The sequence below is a fragment of the Benincasa hispida genome, chromosome 6 (assembly GCF_027475165.1).
Source record: "Benincasa hispida cultivar pf3 chromosome 6, pf3_genome.v1.1, whole genome shotgun sequence".
NCBI lineage: Eukaryota > Viridiplantae > Streptophyta > Magnoliopsida > Cucurbitales > Cucurbitaceae > Benincasa > Benincasa hispida.
Window position 1 is genome coordinate 18,489,691 of NC_143483.1, and position 19,325 is coordinate 18,509,015.

Below are 19,325 nucleotides of genomic sequence, written 5' to 3' on the forward strand. Positions count from 1 at the left end.
TCACTTAAGACATGATCCACTTGTATGTCTCCACATACATGCTTAAGTTATATAATGACAACCAGAGATTTTAGTGTACTGGTTTGTGGTAAAGCAAACAAAACATCCAATGTTCAAAGATAATAAGTGAAGAAAATATCATAACTTATACATCACAAGCGTTCATACAAAACTGTGTTTACAAACTACAAGACACGAGAGTTTAGGGCATCATTCCCAACACCCAAACTATCTACCCGGTCTTACCACTGAATTGAGAGGCTTATTAGGCCAGTACTGTTAAGTCAACCCTCACCTATAAAAATCTAAAGATAATCCCGAATAAACAGGAGTTCATAGTTAGCTCAGGATTAAGGTCGAGTTACCTAGGTCATCGATTTGAAATAGTCAGTCTTAAACAGTAAACAACGTTATGAAGTAAGAGTGACTTATTTCTTGGTCTTGGTCTTACACAAACTCATTGGATAGGATGATCCCACTCACATGTCTCCACATGAACGATTCAAGATCACATCGTTTGTACTAAATACAAAGTGAACCATATCCGATAGTGTTACCAGAATAAGGTACCCAACCTTATTCATATATTATAGACCGTTTTGGAAATTTACTTGAACTTGATCCATTTTTATGTTTCCACATAAAGTCCAAGTATTCACATAATAACCATGGATCTTAGTTTATTGGATTTAGTCTTTACAAGTGCAATTTACATATTCAATAACAGTTTTACTGAATAAACCTCAATAATATCTTTATTGTAAATAGAATATGTTTAATATTACAAATTGTGAGTTTTGGGACATACAACCTAACAAGGACCGCGTGAGATAGAAACTTTTTCTTTTATTCCTTCCATGAAAACAAGACAGGATCACAACATCAAAGATAATGGTGACTTGCTCCGATACCAATTGAAATAATGGAAGGTAGATATTTTACTACAAGTTAAATGTTGCGAGCAACGTTATAGTGTTCCACAGGACAAAAAATAAATATATAGAACAATAAATTAAGACTAGAGATTGGTATCCCAGTTGGTGTAAATCATCTACGTCTGGGGGCAGTGCCCAGGAAAGATAACTTCACTAGTATCAAAAGGAAGTGATTACAATGCAATACTTATCTATAATAGATGCACGATTACAATTACACTCGTACAGCTTCTGTCATTAAACTAATCACTTAGATTTTCCCTAGGTGAGAGAATCATTCTCTTGTTATCTTAGGCTCCCCATAAGAAGTATTATCAGTGAAGTAAATCTTATACTCCCCTAAGATCAAGACTCCCTCTCTATGAGACTTGAGCTCCCCCTCAAGTTCAGACATATCTTTCCTCTCAAGAATAAAGTCCCCCTTGCTCGAATGGCTTAGGTTTTCCCTAAGCTAGAGAATTTCTTCTCAATAAAACTCATTACCGTCGATGTGAGGAACAAAAACTATATCTCTCAGAAACTCAATTCTTCCAATACAATGTAAGAATGACAAAAGCACAAATCATTCTATCAATTTTAAGCTTCACACATAACAAAAGTGGTGGCCACCTGAAGGACTAAATGTCCCATTTAAATATGCACAGTGGAAAGACAAAGAGCAATCCTAACTTCCATAGTAGTCGCATACTAAAAAGGAAAAGATATGATAGAAAATAATCAACTAGGAAACCACCAATGCAGAGACAATTTCTAAAACATCTGAAAAGCTTAAATAAATATTGCCAACTACATGAAATCAAACAAACCTCTTTCAAGGGTGAATTCTCACTCTACACATGCTCTTACGGGGTAGGGATGGCCTATATCTAAGGTTCTTTAGAGGAACTTTTATTCTTGAAGAAATTCTAGATGAAACGAGTGAGATCTCTTTCTAGGAGTGAAGAATGATGACTCTAGAGGCTTCCAACCCTTTATATAATCCAAAGAGGTCGAAGGGTGATGAAAAATCATGCTCTGAACAACTTTTAATCAATTTCGACATTGAAAAATGGCTGTGGACGAAAAACTAGTGAGCACAAACAACTGGGCACGATATGGAAAATTAGGGTTGAAATTTTTAAAAGTGATTACTCACACTCTATGATTGTCTCACACAAAGTCCTATGACATTCATAGACAAAAGTAAAACAATGTAAAGTAAATCAAAAGGTAAACAGGCCAAGGTTGGTAACTCAATTCGGTGATAAAACACCTACGTCTGGGGGGCAGAGTACCCAAGAAAGATAATCCACTAATATATGAATGTCAAACGATTACAACGTTGTATTTTTCTGTAAATTAACAATAATTACAAAGACACATGTTTAGCCCAATTCGTTGTGCACCTAGGCTCCCTTAGATGTGAGACTTCATCTCTTGAACTTAGGCTCCCCCTAAGTATGTGAATATTAGTGTCGAAACACCTAGGCTCCCTTTAAGTGTGTGAAACTCCCTCTCACGAGATGATATCATTCCTTCTACTTATGAACTCCCTTCACATGTGAACTTAGACTCCCTTTAAATAATGAGAACTCATTGCTCGATTAATAACACCTTAGGCTTTTCTTAAGGCTTGAGAAATCCTTCTTAATGAACAAAGTCTTAGGCCCCCTTTAAGATAGATCAACCTTCGTGGATTGTAGCAAGTGTTGGATCGTATCATCACACAGTGAAAGTGACAAGGATCGATAAGTACTCTAATTCATTAATTTTGGCAGAAACGAAAGCATGATTTAGGAGAAATAAATGGGTTTCAAGTCATACCTTTGTAGAACTTCTTCAAAGTATGCCTTTTGACAAGCATTCGCCGCAGTAGGTCGAGTGGACCAAAAACCTATTAATAGATAAGAACACATTCCAACCAATTCCCAAAAAATATAAATTTGGATTAAATTCGATCTAGTAACTAATCCCAACATTGACGTATTGAACAAACTCATATACGCAAAAAATCTCAAATATCCTTGATCATGAGACATATAATTGTCACTATAAATAAGAACCATAATTTCAACAGTCGTGATTAATATCGACATAATTCAAGTAAGTGGATCGATCAAGTAGCCCAACTCTAAAGAAAAATTATTATTGATAGTCCAAGACCATACATATTGATAGATATAACTACTATTTATTTGATCAATAGACAGATAAACTGCGAAAATCATCACTATACTTAACAATAAAATACTCGAAAAAGACCACATACGTCGAAGGTTTTTGGTTGCCATCAGAAAAAGTAGAAGTCCCACTAGTGCTTTTTCAACTCTCTCAAAATGGAATCTATTCTAAACATATATGCCATGGTTCCTTACTTCGACAGGGTACAAATATCTAAATTTTCTATTTTTAGATACTTTTTCAGACCTATTGCTGCTACTAAGTAGCAGCCAAAAATTTGTATCATAGTAACAACAAAAAATTTGTATCCATTTTTCATGATATTATGCATGGATCAGGTATATCATGGCGAATTCTTCAGAAACAATTGTGTCTTCCACAATGAAATCTGATAAATGAGATTTCGAGTAAGTATTTACATAATCTTCTTCTGTTCGAAGAAATGATTCACGAAATAATGAGTCACCATTGATATCGACACATTTGAGATCGCCAAATGTTCGGGAGTTCCTCTATTCAATCCTTTTTCTTCTCCTTGTTGTTGTATATCTCGTTCGTACACATCTTCTCTTTGTTTCTCGAGCCTATAGTGAGTATAGACAGAGTTCGAAAAGGTCAAATCTTTGATGTTTCCATCATACATGATTAAGTTGCGAAAACTTCTGGATAGGTATCCCACATCGTGAATCCAGCTGCAAATCTCTCCGAATCTTATTGTAGACCACCTCAAGATCTTCCCTATAATCCTATTGGTGTTCTAGATTGATTTGTGGGACTCAAAATAAACTGGAATCAAGGGAACTTGGAGAGGTACAACAGCAACCCACTTGAAGAACTCCTTCTTCAACCCGAATTTTTAGCAAAATTCTATCGGTTGTATTGTCTCAAATTCACTCCATTCTCTTCAATATATTGCAGACCATCATGCAATGAGAATGGCTGCATGAGATGCAGCTCATGCTTGTAGTAAATTAAGACTAAGATGGTGGGTTATGGGCGAGTTACTTGAAGATGATGATGGAAAATGCCAAATTCTATTTTGTGTTTTTCTTCTTTTTTTCAACTTTTCAAATTCGATTTCAAAAAATCAATTTGTTTTATAAAATTGAAAGTATTATTAATTTTACAAAATTAATTTCACAAATTAATTTTCTTAATAAAATTAATAAGTAATCGATCTTTGGAACATGTATGAAATTAATTTGTTTGTTTTTAGATTTTGGAGGGGTTTGATTTAGAAGTTTATTTAAATTTATGTATTTTAACTTTTAATGACTCGTTTAATTGTATTTGCATTTCTTATTTTGCGTAAAAATTGAAAAGAAAGAGCATTGCATGGGGGGAGGAAGATGAGAGAATGAAATAAATGAATATATTAAATAATCTCGAGCTAAATAAGGTACGTTGGCCATTACTTCTCTCTTAGGGGGTGTTTGGCTCACCAACATAAGTTGAGTTGTGTTGGTATAATATACCAACTTATTGTTTGACCCACCAACTTTTAATATTGGTGGAGTTGAGTTAGTATATTTTACTAACTCACCCCAACTTACCCCAACTGTCCCTTCTTTCCATGTTTTCAATGACTCCACCCATCGACCACTGTCACACTACAAGAAATAACTCCAGGCTCCATCAACTACCTCCGATGACAACTCTGATGACCAACTCCAGGCTCTGACAACCACCTTCGATGAAAACTCCAGCAACCAACTCTAGGCTTTGACAACCACCTCCGATGACAATTCCGACAACAAAATTCGGACTCCGACAATCACCTCCAATGACAGCTCCGGTGACCAACTTTGAGCTTCAACAACCTTCGCGACCAACTCTGACAACCAATTATAGCCGCCAACAACCACCTCTGGTGATCCAACTTCGACGACCATCTTCGCGCTACCAACTCCGACGAACAATTGGCTCCGACAACAAACTCCAATGACCAACTCCGACAACCACCTTTGTAGGCTCCGACAACCACCTTCGACTACAAACTTTGATGAAAATCACCTTCGATGATCACCTTTGAGCAAGTAACTTCGACGACCAACTCGAGACTTAGACACCACCTTCGATGACAAACTCCGAAAACCGACTCTAATAGCACCTTCATGTGACTAACTTCAAGATCCAACAGTCACCTCTAACTACAATCTCCAGTGAAAAATCATCTTCAATGATCAACTTCGACGACCACTTTTGCTCGACCAACTCCGGGATTCGAAAGCCACCTCCGATGACAAACTTCAACAACCAACTCCAATACACCTTCATGTGACCAACTTCAGACACTGACAACCATCTCTGACTACAAACTCCAATAAAAATTATCTTCGATAATCAACTTCAACAACCACTTCCAATTACTATAGGACTGATGACTGTTAAAATATGTTGTAGGGTTGTTGATTATATAAAAAATATTATTTTGTCTACATTAAGTGCAATATTTATATGTAATTAATTCATATATCAAATGAGTGTTAATAATATTTGGACGAAAAGTATGTATGTAGTTGAAATGTATGTAACATATAACAAAAAAAAACCATAAAATGAAAAACCTTCCTGAAACTTTTTCAGCAAGAATTAGTGAAAAATAGAAACTTGTTTTCTGATGATCTTTCAAATTTAGAGGAAATGAAAGTGAAACTGTTGAAGAAATATGGTGACATTCCATTGGCTATTACGATGGTGGAGGAGATCTAATTATAAAAGTTCATGATATAGTAAAAATACAAAGCAACAATAGAAAGATGAAGAAAAAAAAGAAGATGATAATGAAATTCATGGAGAAAAATTAGCTAAGATCTAGTTTTTCATTTTATTTAACCATATTTCTACAATAAATGTAATGAATTAATTGTTGTTCATTGCCCAAAAAAGAAAGAAAGAAAGAAAGAAAGAAAGAAAGAAAGAAAGAAAGAAAAGTTTTAAGAATTAAAAGAAAAAATTTTGATCCATATTTTATTCAAACAAAGATTAGTAGAATTATTGAATAAAAAAGTTTCAAAATAAAAATAGTAATTATAAAAGCACATTATTTAGAGTTAAAAAACTGCATCAGATATCCAAATATATGAACTCAACCCTGCACCCCAAACACAGACATATGAACTTAGACCAAATAACTCAACACTCCGAACACAGGCATATGAATTTCATAGATATATGAACTTCACGTACATATGAATTTCAGACATTCTATCTCAACTAAGCGCCCCAAACAACCCATTGATTTCATAGATTATGGGATCAAATTTTTTGTTTTATTTAATTTTTCTTTATATTTTAAAGAATTTAATTGCAATATATTTAGATATGAAGACCCACCTCAATAAAATTGATTTCATTTCATAAATTACACGATATCACTATATTTGTTTTACTTAACTTTAATTCTTTCAAATTTTCTTTTATCTAATTGCATTGTATTTTATAATAACACAACTTTTTAAAATTAATTTGATTTCATAGAATATATGATTTCCAACATATTTGTGTTGCCCAATTATAACTTTTTTAGATTTTTTTTTTAATCTTATTGCATTGTATTTACATATAATAACTCACTTTAATAAAACTCATTTGATTTCATAGAATGCTTGATCTCCAACAATTTGTTTTTCCACATCTTCATTCTTTCTAGGAAAAATTATATTAAATGACAAAAATGCTGAAAATATTTATAAATACTAGCAAAATATATCACAGCCTATCTACGATAGACTACGATGAGCTAGTGTATGTGTCTTTCATGACACAGATACACACATATAGTCTATCGCGATTTATTGCATATAGACAATGAAATTTTACTATATTTGTAAATATTTTGGTTCATTTTTCTATATTTGAAAACAATCAATTTTTTAAATTTATTTTATATAATTGCATTGTATTTAAATATAAAAACTCACTCCATAAAATATGCAACTAAAATTTTGAATTTTAGACAATATGAAATAGATTGGAGGATAACTATACGGTTTCAAATATATTTTTATATTAAAAGAACCTTGCAAAAGAGAAAAAACCGATAAAATTTGGGAAAAATATAAAAAGTATATATATATATATATATATATATATTTTGAAAGAGCACTTGAATGTAAAATAATAAAAAGTTATACGAACATGTGCAACACACATAGTTATCAACTAGCTAGTATCATACAAATTTGGGGAAATATAAAAATAGCACTTGCTATATATATATTGAAAGAGCACTTGAACGTAAGATAATAAAATTGGGAATTACCATTTTTGTCGGTAAGTTATTTTATTTTTATTGAAAAGTATTCATGCCACATAATTAAATAAGGTGGGAAGTTCTTCTATAGGAAAAAAAAGTGAAAAATTCACTATTGATTAAGAGGAAAAACAAAGTTAAAAAAGAAAAAGGAAAAGGAAAAATCAATGGCGTCGCCCGGACTCGAACCGGAGACCTTCAGTGTGTTAGACTGACGTGATAACCAACTACACCACGACACCAGATGTTGAATCGGATCTCTAATAATTAATATGATCATATAATGAGAAAGTCGGATACTTTTCGTAACCCACCTTGCAAAACTACTTCTTATCTTCATCTTCAGTGGGAAAATCGTTTATCAGAGCGGAGCAGAAATGTTCGATTCCCCGTCCCTTCAATGCCGTTTCGTCACGATTTGGCCGTCAGTGCAACACTGTTGCCATTACAATTCTCCCAATTCGACAAAATTCCGGCCACCCCATTTCAGTTTCTCTCTTGTCCATGGCTCTGGACCAATGGGGTTTCCTGTTTTCGCCATGAAGAGGTCTGGGAAAGGCGGCATGTCCCTCACTGAGCAGAGTAATTCCGACATTGAGTTCGATGATTTTTTCGATGAGGATGAGGATGATTTCCAGGACGAGGATGAAGATGAGATTCTTTTGCCGTTGAAGAATACGAGAGAGTGGCATGGGGCGAGGCCTCGTGGGTTTGGAGAAGGGAAGGCGTATGATACTTCGATTGAAGACAAATTGCTACAAGAAATGGAGCAGAGTAGGGAAGCTCAGGCTGCAAATATCAATAAGCTCAATAATCAGTCTACTTCTGAGCCCAAGTCTAGTAGAAATGCCGTAGAGAAAGCAGGTCAGTCTCAATCTCTCTCAATTTTGTAACTCTTTATTCTCTAATTCTACAACCTGCTGCGGGATTGAAATGTTTATTATTGTTTACCTCGTAGTTTATTTTTTGGTAACTTAATTTTTGTGAGTACACATTTGCCCAGATAGATTAAAAGTGGAAATATCACACCATTGTGGAGATATGTGAAATCAATGGTCTCATACCTATGGTTTGAAGTTGTGATATTTTCGGATTCCAAATAAAATTAAGAGTCTTGTTGATGAATCTCTAGTTCGGACAAAAAGTGCTTGAGATGTAGCAAGCTTTATCTAATCAAGTGGATTTGGTAGGACTATATCTTTGTTTGAGAGGAGGAGATTCTACAATGTGATTCAAGGTAGTATTTTATCTGGCTTTGCTCTAGGCCTTGATTAGAGCAAACTTTCGTTGGTGGTTAGGGAGTGGAATGGATAAGGGGAGAATTTTTAGGTGCAAACAAAGTTCCTAGGGAAGGGAGAGATTCATAGTATATATGTAAGGACAATCATCTCTATTAGTTTGAGACCTCTTGAGTTGTTCCAAAATCAAATCTGAGAGAGTTTATGTCTAAAATAGACAATATCATATCATTGTGGAGATGTGTCGAGGGTTTATTGTCTTTATGTAAGAGAATGGTGCCAGAACTTAACTTGGGACTTGGGAGAGTTGATAAAATTTTGTGACGTTGGTGAACTTCATAGTCACCAAGGAAGAAGCATACGATTGTCCCAATCTAATCAAAATCTTGAGACATCACGTGTGCCCACTGATGGGCAGCAGGGTATTCTTGGTGTAGTAGTTGGATGATAAAGGCCATGTGGAATGGTACTCTGCCCTTTATAACTCGAAGTTTCCCTAGCTAGCTAAAATGTTTATGGGCTATGACACTTGTTCATTGAGATACAATTTGCCCCCAAAAAGTTGTTTTGCTCTACTGGTGAATGTGCAGAATCCCTCGAAAGTGCGTCCAATGCTGTTATTGTACAAGTAAATAAGCCAATTTTCTTGCTTCATATGTGCCCCAACGCCTATCCTTGATTTCTTGCACTCTGTCATCAATGGTTTATGAAAGTTAGTCTATGCTAAAATTGAGGTTCAATCATGGCCGGTTTAGGTGTTGTAATGTCAAATCAGCTTCCTTTTTCCAGCCAAATCGATTTATTTTGAATTGCGGTTCTACTTTACCTAGTTAAACAAGGAACCTTTATAGTTCTTTGAAATCTTGAGGTTGACCAATTCAAAACATAGCTTAGAAGGGTTTTCTTGCACCTCTTGTTGAAACATTGGGAAAAATCTCCCATACCGCAAGAATGAGCAGAAAAATAATAGAGAAATTAAAAGAAAGCAATAAAACTGGAAACACAAGATTTAACGTGAAAAAACTCCAAACTGGAAAGAAACCACGTGCCAGAAAAATCTCTCATCGACCCTAATTACAAAAGCATTTTCTCAAACCTAATTACAAAAGCGTTTTCTCAACACATTATACAACTCATAAGGTCGTTTTATAGTGCTTGGAGCCCCATGACTTGCTTGAACTTTTTAGATGTAGGACAGCTACGCTAATGTTTTGCCAAAACCTAAAGATGATTTGGTCTGGGCTGGGTACTCAAATGTTGTTGTTGGCTGTGCAAGAAACACATTTCTTCACATTAGCATAAAAGTTATGCACTAATAAGTCTTCTAACCCCAAGCATAGATGGTCCATGTGCTACTCCAAATTTTTTATGGAGATCAAGTTATATCATCAAAGAACTATAAATCTAAGAATTAGCAATGTAAAATCTGCTGGAAGTCTCTAATTTCAATAAGAATCATGTTTTGTGTAACACTAATCTCATTAATGCACAAAATTGACCATTGTAATTCTACCAAAACCCACAAATTAAAAAAAGATAAAAACAATTACAGTGTTATTATTATTAAATTTTTTGAAATCCTATTAATTGTACACCAGACGTCTTATGATTTTCTGGGGACACATGAGTGATGAAAATATTTTTATTGGCAATTCCACTAAAGAAAACCTACAAAGAGATAAGAATTATAACACTTTTTCAAGTTTAAGGTAATGATGACAATACTTTTTTAAGTTGAGAATATAGATTGCAACAATTGTCCAAGTTTGAGGTGCAATTCTATTGAATTGGAAGTCTAGGATAAATTGATATATATTGCAAAGTTCGTTGTGTAGAAGTTGATTTTTCCCATAAATAGAAATACCACAAATCACAGAATTACACTCTATTTATAACCCTGCAATAATAATGAAAAAGAGAATTTCTTCTGATCACGTCCTGTCTGAATTTTAGCCACACTGATGTATGAAATCCACTCTAGACTTGTAAAAGGCTTAATTATTAATGAACGTTAGTCATTCTAATTCTTCTACTTGTTTATTCTTTCTAATTTGATCTAACTTGAGTATCATGCATTTCTTCATCTCCAGAGATTGTTAGTACTGGAGTTCGTGTACGCATTGTCAACCTTCCTAAAAAAAAGAACATTCACAGAGACCTGATCGTGGCTTTTAAAGGGTTTCCTGGAATAATCAATATAACTCCTGCAGTCATTGGAAACAAAAAGACTAGGGATCCAATCTGCAAGGGTTTTGCATTTGTTGATTGCAAGTCTGAAGGAGATGCCTTAAGGTATGTTTATGGACGAGAAGAAATTATAGAACCAATAGAAATTTAGTTCTAATCTTTTTCATAAGCGTTAGCTTCGAAATACCAGACTTATTTAGTAAAAAAAAAAAAAGGTAGCACAGCAGCAATAAAATTGGTGAAGTACATTTTAATTCAAAACTCTTGAATGGTTTTTGTCTGATTATTCTTTCACTGTCATTTTTTGGTATTAGAAACATTTCATTGATAATGAGAAAACCCAACACCAAAATGTGATCATAGTAAAAGTCTCCAATTGGAGATTAAATAAGATAAGCTGAAGTGAGGAAATGGGTGCTTAGTTTTACGCTAAAAAAAGAAGAAAAAAGGAAGAAAAGCAGTAGAAACTAAAAAGAACTAAATCCATAAAACGATCAAAAGAGGAAAACGAGCCTTTGAAAAGATGGCTATTACACTCGCCCCAAAGATTCCAGAAGAAAGTCTGGAAAAGAGCCTACCAAATCGCCTTCTTTGTACCACCAAAAGGATGAATGACCAGTAATGATGCAAGAATATCAAAAATATTCTTGGAGCATGGAAATGACCACCCAGCTTCAAAAATAATTTGCTTGAAAAGAGATGCAACGAAACAATGCATAAAAGGATGAGCTGGTGTCTCAGCATTTTGCTGACACGTGGCACCAATAAGGATAAAGGTGCATGAAAGGCATTCTTCTTTCACTATTGAGGGGGTTTTTATATTTTCTTGAAGAAAAGTAGGGGAAAGACATTAAGTCAGTCGATGTTTAGTAGATTTCCTTCATAGGCAAATTGCTAGTAAGACTGAGGTTTCAATCCAATGGTAACTAACTTATAAAGACACCTTTAATAACCTATGGGAAGCCATCTCTCTTTGCCTTCCAGAGTTTTGTTCTGTCCTCACCTTTTAAGTAAGAATGGCGGTAGAGTCTGGATTCTGGTAAAGATCTTTTTGGCTTTGTTTTGGACCTCTCTCTTTACAGTTCTACTTCTTTGATGTCTGCCTCTATCTAAAATTTTTACATCTTTTCTTGTCTCTTGTTCAGAAGTTGGAACAAACTCCTTTGGATTTCAGTTCCGTAGGGCTCTCCTTGATTGAAAGATTAAAGAGTCGGTTTCTTTTGTCTTTAGTTCAACCATTGGTTCTTTTACCTAGGTATAGAGACCTACGTTTGTGTGCCTCTCTCTATACTTTGTTATTTTAGCTTCTTCATGGAAGTTAGTTTCCATTATTGAAATAAAAATGTGTTAGCTATTTACATCTGTGCATTCTGAGATCATCAAGTGTTAGCCATATAAATTTGTACATTTTGAGACCATCAGATCTTTTCATTTCTTGGCATCATCTTTATGAATGGTTTCTAGGTCTCATCTAAAACATGGCAACATTTCATGCATGCATAAGCCTTGATAAATTGGTAAAAGAGTGACATTCATTTTCTTCAGTCTTTTGCAGGCATTTTCTGGACGATATCTTACGTTTGGAAGGGTTCAAAAGCAAATAAAATGTGAAATAATGAACCGAAAAACTTTGAGTTCAACTCGCAAAAGTTCAGTGGGTAGTACGAATCATTCTCAATTAAATATTCTTGAGGAGGAAGCAGAACGGTTTGTTGACATAGACGTGGATTTAGCCGGTGAATTCATGAGAACAAGGATCGAGGATATTGAAGACAGTCTGCCATATGTCAGTGAATTACATTCGGATGGTGAAGATGACAATGGTGTAGAATCAAGAACAGAGTCCAAAATTCAGTCACCATCCCAAGAGGAAGTAAATAAAATTCATGAACGGGAAGAAATTCTTGCTCAAGAAAGAGAGGAAGTTGATAGGGAAATTTCACCCATCAAAGGGAAAACTAAGGTTTCAAAGAAGAAGCAACCTAAGGAAAAAGGAGAGAAGAAATCATTGAAAGAAATTCCAGGATCTGCCAAAAGGTCTTTGCTGCTTCAAGTGATTATTTAGAACATGGTTTTACATTCTACGCTTTGAAAAAGCTAACAAAATCTGCTTTTTATGTTAATGAATAATGCAGGTTAAGGATAAAGGAGAAGGCTGTCTTAACTGACGTGTACTCAAGATATGGAAATAAATCAGCTTTGGTTTCAAAAGAAGGGAACTAAAGGGAGTGGATAATCTCTGAAATTAAGAACGTAAGAACTTGAACCCAAAAAACTCAGATGAAATGTGATTGAAATGCATACACTTCATTTTCTGGGTGGTGATTATACAAATCAAATTTGTTCAGTTAGAGGGCCCTTTTATGGATTTTGTGATACATAATTCTTGGCCCTTCTATCAAGGGTATTGCCATTTCAAGTCAAATTCCTGCCAAAAAAAATAAATGAGAATTATGTTGTTGAAATAGTTGGAATCAGCTATACTATAGAAAGTAATTTGGAGTTGATAACAGTAGAGAGTTTTTTCAAGTTCATGGTTGTGTTGGGATAATGGGTGCCTTTGGTACATATTTTTAGCATTTTTGCCTCTTACAAAATTAAGGTGTTATTGTTCTATAACATATTGCAGATTAGTATGTTAGACATTACAAATCTTTTATTACTCTCAAAATGGGGAAAAAAAAGAAGAGAGAGTATAACTATCAAATATGGTATTCTCACGGACATCTTGACTAATCTTACGAGACAATCTGTCTGATTTTACAATATTTGGGTGTCAAGGAAACCCATAGGATATTGAATCCTAGGTAGGTGATCATCATGGATTGAACCCTGATCCTTTAGACCTTTGGCATTTTTTTCTATGTTCTCACTACCATTAGGCCAATCCATGATGGTTTACATTAAATGATTGTTCATCCTCTTGCATATCTTAAATTTTTTTTTATGAAAATAAGAATGTAATCTAACAAAAATTCAAGAGAGAGAGAGATAATTGAAACTCAAAATAAAACAATATATAAACAAAAGAACAAAAAGAAATTAAGAAAATCACATAACTCAAATTCAAAATTTATCCATTTGCATTCTTTTGTATTAAGCTCTTTTTACTTTTAATAAGATTAAGTTCTGTTTCCAATTAAATGTTTTTTTTTTCCAATTTCTTTCGACAAACCCTTTTGAAATTTTAGTCCAGTTTCAAGAAACTAAAGTTGAGTTATAAACTTCATCCTATGATTTTTTTTTTTTAAAAAATTCTCTTATAATTTAAAAGTTTGAATTTATGCCTATAGTTAAAACATGTTACCATGCGAATCATCTCTAGTGATTTATCAAACTATAGAGCTTTTAGAATCATATTTAAATTCTAACCTTTTTTCCAAACCAAATTTGTAATTTAACAAAAAAAAAAAAAAAAAAAGAAAAAAAAAATTTCAAAACACTATATCCAAAAAAATAAATAAAAAAGATAAACCAAGAAAAAGAAAAAAAAGTTATTATTATTAATCCAACGAGGGTTGCTAACTTTTATTTATATAAATCATGTAAAAAAGGGAAATTACACCGACATTAAAACTTTCTTGGCATAGGAAACGAAAAAAAAAACCAACACAACTTCTGTGTCAATTTCTTAAACACAAAGGAGGTGAAGATCAAACCCTAAATTAAAGCTCGAGTGATAAATCAAGTTCATGGCTTTCTTCCACATGGTCCATCTTCAACACCGGTAGCTGGAACAATTCAAACACGGTATTGAAATTGTTCCATCTTCTTCAAATCTTCTCATTGATTCAGTTGCATTATTTATGGCGGATGACAATCAAAACCCACTGTTGTGAGCTTAAATTCCTCCATCTTTAGCCCTTTCAAATGCCAATAATTTTGAAATGTTATTATTATTACTATTCACCACCATTCGCCTGGAAGCCCAAACACTATCTACTCCGCTATGAAACTGTAGCACGGGAGACTTGAGCCACCAATACGATGGTTTATGAATCATTGAATCCATTCATATACCAAGCGACGATCCGTAGATTGAATGAGGCAAGAGGGCAGACTATGGACTATAGTACGATGATAAGTACGGTGGCCTGACCACTCTCGAGTTCCATTCCTTGGCGCCGCTTGGCCATGGCTCTTTTCTTGTTTGTGTGCATTTTGTTTGCCTCCTAGGGCTTGGGAGGTGGAAAGTTCCCTCTTGCAAAATTTGCATGAAAAAACCCTAGATTTTGAATTTGAAGATAATTCATTATTTGTATGACCTTGAAAAGAAGAAGAATCCACCATCACCGCCCCCCCGGCCGCCGGTACTATCCTCTTGGAGTTCAATATCTCCGGCGTGCCGTTGCTGGAATTCTCAATATTATATTGTTAGAAAGCTTGAGATCCAACAACAACAGTGAGTTCGAACTCCTGTGACTGCCGATCACCAGCGTTGATTTCAGTGGCGACAACCATCTCCATCTTCATCGTCATCGGTCCGCTATCGGATGTGGCGGAGATACTAGAAGCTTCAGAAGTGCAATTTTGATGATCTCTTCCAATTTCAGCCATAGCCAACCAAAAAATAAAATAAAAAGCTTCAAACAAAAGTTTTTTTCGTCTTCTTCTTTGTTTCTCTCAAACTTGTGAAAGAAAATTGAAATAGAGAGTCAGAAAGCTGAAAGAGGAGAGAAAAATTGCAGAGGCAGGCATTGATATGGCCGAGGAAGGTAACTTTCTTCTTCCTTTTCTTTTCAATATATTGATTTGCTTTCTTTAGCTTTTCCAATGCTTATTGTACAGAATGAATGAATGGTATTTATACATCAAAAGATTATATAAAATGACAAATGGGATGAATCTATTATCAAAATTTTTTTTCCTTTTGGTGTGCAGGGCAGGCGACCGTTGTACCAGAATTGGTTGGGGAGAGAGAGATGCCATGGTGGCTGCAGCGTCAGCTCCACGTTGGCTGGCTTCACTTGCTGTTGGAGCCATTGTGTCATCCTTGTCATCCCCTCAAGCGAGAGGTTAACTATGTTAGGCCGAGCTTGCTGCAAAGATATGAAAAGGTTTGAATTGGAAGTGCTTTGGAGAGGCAGTCAGCAAGCTGCTCTGTGGATGGAACATACCGCACACAGAGTTGGTCACTTAGGACAAGATCTCGAATGAAATGCACATCAATTTCGATGTGCTTAGCTGAGCATGGAAGACAGAATTGACGGCCAATGCACCTGCTCCCATATTATCGCACCAAAGAATAGGAATGCCGGTTGGGGAGAAGCCAATTTCAATGAGAAGGTTGCGCACCCATATGATCTCAGTAGCAGCATGAGCAAGGGCTCTGTACTCGGATTCTGTGCTTGAGCGTGCCACAATTGCTTGTTTCTTAGAGGACCCTGAGATGAGGGTGGAGCCAAGGTAAAGGCAGTATGCTGCAGTAGACTTTCGATCATCAAGGCTTCAGCCCAATCAGCATCAGAATAAGCTGAGATGGTAAGGTGCGGATCAGAATTGATGGTTAGACCAAGCTGAGTTGTTCCAGCTAGGTAGTGAAGAACTTGTTTGACAGCTGACCAATGCACATCAGTGGGAGCTTGGAGAAATTGGCTTAACTTATTGACAATGAAGGCTATGTTTGGTCGGGTATTGGTGAGGTACTGAAAAGCACCAACTGTGCTTTGATAGAGAAAAGGGCCAGGAAGGGGTTTGCCTGTATTGAGTGACAACAGAGTGCCAGGGGCAGCAGGGGTTAGATAAGGCTTCACGTGTTGAAGGTTTAGCTTGGCTAACAGATCAGTGATGTACTGAGTTTGATGGAGGTGAAGGCCAAATGGCGTATAGTGTATTTGAATACCAAGGAATTTACTGAGTATGCCTAGGTCTTTAAGGGAGAATTGTTTATTGAAGGTTGATACAAGATAATCAATGTGAGCTGGATCACTACCTGTAAGAATCAGATCATCCACATAGACAAGGAGCATGGTAATTGTGGATGAGGTGTGCATATAGTATAGAGAGGTGTCAAGTGAACTTACTTTGAAGCCGGTTTGACCGAGGAAACCTTTGAGTTCATCATTCCAAGCTCGAGGAGCTTGTTTAAGGCCATAGATAGATCGATTGAGCTTGCAAACATAGTGAGGGTGAGTTGTACTTTCAAAACCAGAAGGTTGAGACATGTAGACTGTCTCCTTTAGTGTGCCATTGAGGAAAACATTGTTAAAGTCTATTTGACGAAGTGGCCAACGATTTGATACTGCCCGTGTAAGGATAATTCTAATAGTAGAGGCCTCGACAACAGGGTTGAAAGTGTCGAAGTAATCAAATCCAGGGTGTTGGTGAAAGCCTTTGGCAACAAGGCGTGCTTTGTACCGCTGAATAGACCCTTGTGCATCACGTTTTAAGCGGTAAACCCATTTTCATCCAACAACAGTGGTAGCAGATGTATGTGGGACTAATGTCCAAGTGTTTGTGCGCTGCAGAGCTGCAAGTTCTTCAACCATCGCTGCTCTCCATTGTGGAACTGACAAGGCTTGAGAGACAGTGTATGGTTCAGTTTGAGTAGGTTCAGTGACAAGCTCGGCAGTCCAGGCCTTTGGCTTGAAGACACCAGCCTTCCCTCTAGTGATCATAGGGTGATTGCCTATTAAGGGCTGGGTAGGAGGTGGTAAGTATTGTAATGGGGACGATGGGGAAGGATTTGTTAGAGGTGGGTCTGTAGGAGGATTAGGAGAATGATGTAAGGCCCGAGGTGATAATATTGGGGGAGAGCTTGCAGGAGGTAAGCAAGGACTGAAGTATGGGGTGGTTGGAGTCAACAAGGGATCAGGGCAGTTATGTGGGGTCTGAGATGGACAAAGAGAGTTGGTGACAGGTGAATGACAGGAGGAGGGCAAATTTATAGATGGTTGAGGGAACCAAGTAGTGATTTGGGGGAGCTGGGGTGGAAGAGCTTGAGGACTGGACATTTGCAAAGCCAGTTTGAAAGGGAAAATCTTCTTCATTGAATATCACATGGCTGAAAGAGGATCGTTTTTAGCTTGTCAAAAGCTAAAGAGCCCTGATACCGAGTCTGAAAGAGGAGAGAAAAATTGAGGCAGGCACTGATATGGTTGAGGATGGTAACTTTCTTCTTCCTTTTCTTTTCAATATATTGATTTGCTTTCTTTAGCTTTTTCAATGCTTATTGTACAGAATGAATGAATGGTATTTATACATCAAAAGATTATATAAAACAACAAATGGGAGAAATTTATTACCAACAATTTTTGTCCTTTTGGTGTGCAGGTGAAGGGGCAGGCGACTGTTGTACCAGAATTGGTTGGGAGAGAGAGACGCCATGGTGGCTGCAATGTCAGCTCCACGTTGGCTGGCTTCACATGCTGTTGGAGCCACTATGTCATCTTTGTCATAGAGGAATTGAGTTTTATATTTCTGGTTGAAATTAATGCAATGAGATTTGCAATTAAGAAAAGAAATCTCGAATCGAAGTTATTACCATGCAAATTATAAAAGAAGGTATGTTTTTTAAACTATCATTTATTTATTTTTTTTGTTCTCCAAAAGCCATGTAGTTGACATGAATTATTATTATTTGAAACTTTCAAACTCTTTTTTTTGAGATTTTCAAAAGTAGAAAAATAAGGAAAGCTATTTACATAAATAAAATATAATCTTCTTTGATAGACATTGATAGAAGTCTATCGTTGATACAAGTCTACCAATATCTATCAGTTTTTTTTTTTATATTACTGTAAATAATTTGACATTTTTTTCTACTTATCAAAATTTTCCTAATAATAATTCAAAATTAAGATAAACATGGTAGGATCTGCGACTAAAGAAAAAGATTCATGAGTTTGATCTGAAAAAGGCATAAGATAAAAAACCATCTCATCTCATTGATTAAACTTTCCTAAAATGATCATGGGAGATTTTTATTTATATTTATTTTTTAGTTTGAAAGTTCTGTATTTATGTTCCTTTATTAAATATTATTAGGTTAAAAATTACTTTTAATCCCTAAACTTTCATAAAAGTATTGGTTTGGTCCCTAAATTTTCTACTTGTGTATGTTTACTACTTAGACCAGTATGGTGAGTAGGTTAATGTGAGAACTAATGTTTAATTGTAGGGAAGAGGGCGAAGAGTTAGAAGAAATGTCTAAGTTTGGAAGCTTGACTCTCGGGTGAAGCTAGAAATTGGCTAAGTATTGCTAGTGTGTAGCTATGAGTTGCCTTTGTACTAGGCATTGGAGGTGAGCCATGGGCGTTGGCCTTACTTACTTGTTGAGGTTAGTTGGGCTCTTAAGGAAGCTAAGTGCGGCCGAGTGAGGAGAAGCTATGTGTTGGGATGTGCACGCCAAGAGGAGCCATGTTGAGCGCAAGCAACCCTATGCGTGGACAAAGCATGCGGTAACCAAGTCTTGGGAGGTTAGTATGCGTGCGACAGGAGGATGTTAAACGTTGCCAAAGAGAGTGTGCACGGTTGATGGGGTTGTGGCATTGGCTCGGGACTAGGCGTTCAGCCTAGCACACGCACGTGAGGAGAAGCGATGGCAAGGCT

At 35.8% G+C, this 19,325-nt stretch overlaps 1 protein-coding gene and 1 non-coding gene across 2 annotated transcripts; one reads left to right on the plus strand and one right to left on the minus strand.

Moving 5' to 3' along the window:
- Window positions 1-7,518: 7,518 nt before the first annotated feature.
- TRNAV-AAC (transfer RNA valine (anticodon AAC)) lies at window positions 7,519-7,592 on the minus strand. Its single transcript has one exon. It is a non-coding gene; the product is annotated as a tRNA-Val (tRNA).
- A 70-nt stretch (window positions 7,593-7,662) lies between these two features.
- On the plus strand, window positions 7,663-13,240 carry LOC120079826 (uncharacterized). Its single transcript, XM_039034242.2, has 4 exons — window positions 7,663-8,214; window positions 10,679-10,880; window positions 12,321-12,812; window positions 12,911-13,240. The coding sequence occupies exons 1-4, from the start codon at window positions 7,728-7,730 to the stop codon at window positions 12,996-12,998; spliced, it is 1,269 nt and encodes a 422-aa protein (XP_038890170.2). The 5' UTR covers window positions 7,663-7,727; the 3' UTR covers window positions 12,999-13,240.
- The last annotated feature ends 6,085 nt before the right edge of the window (window positions 13,241-19,325 follow it).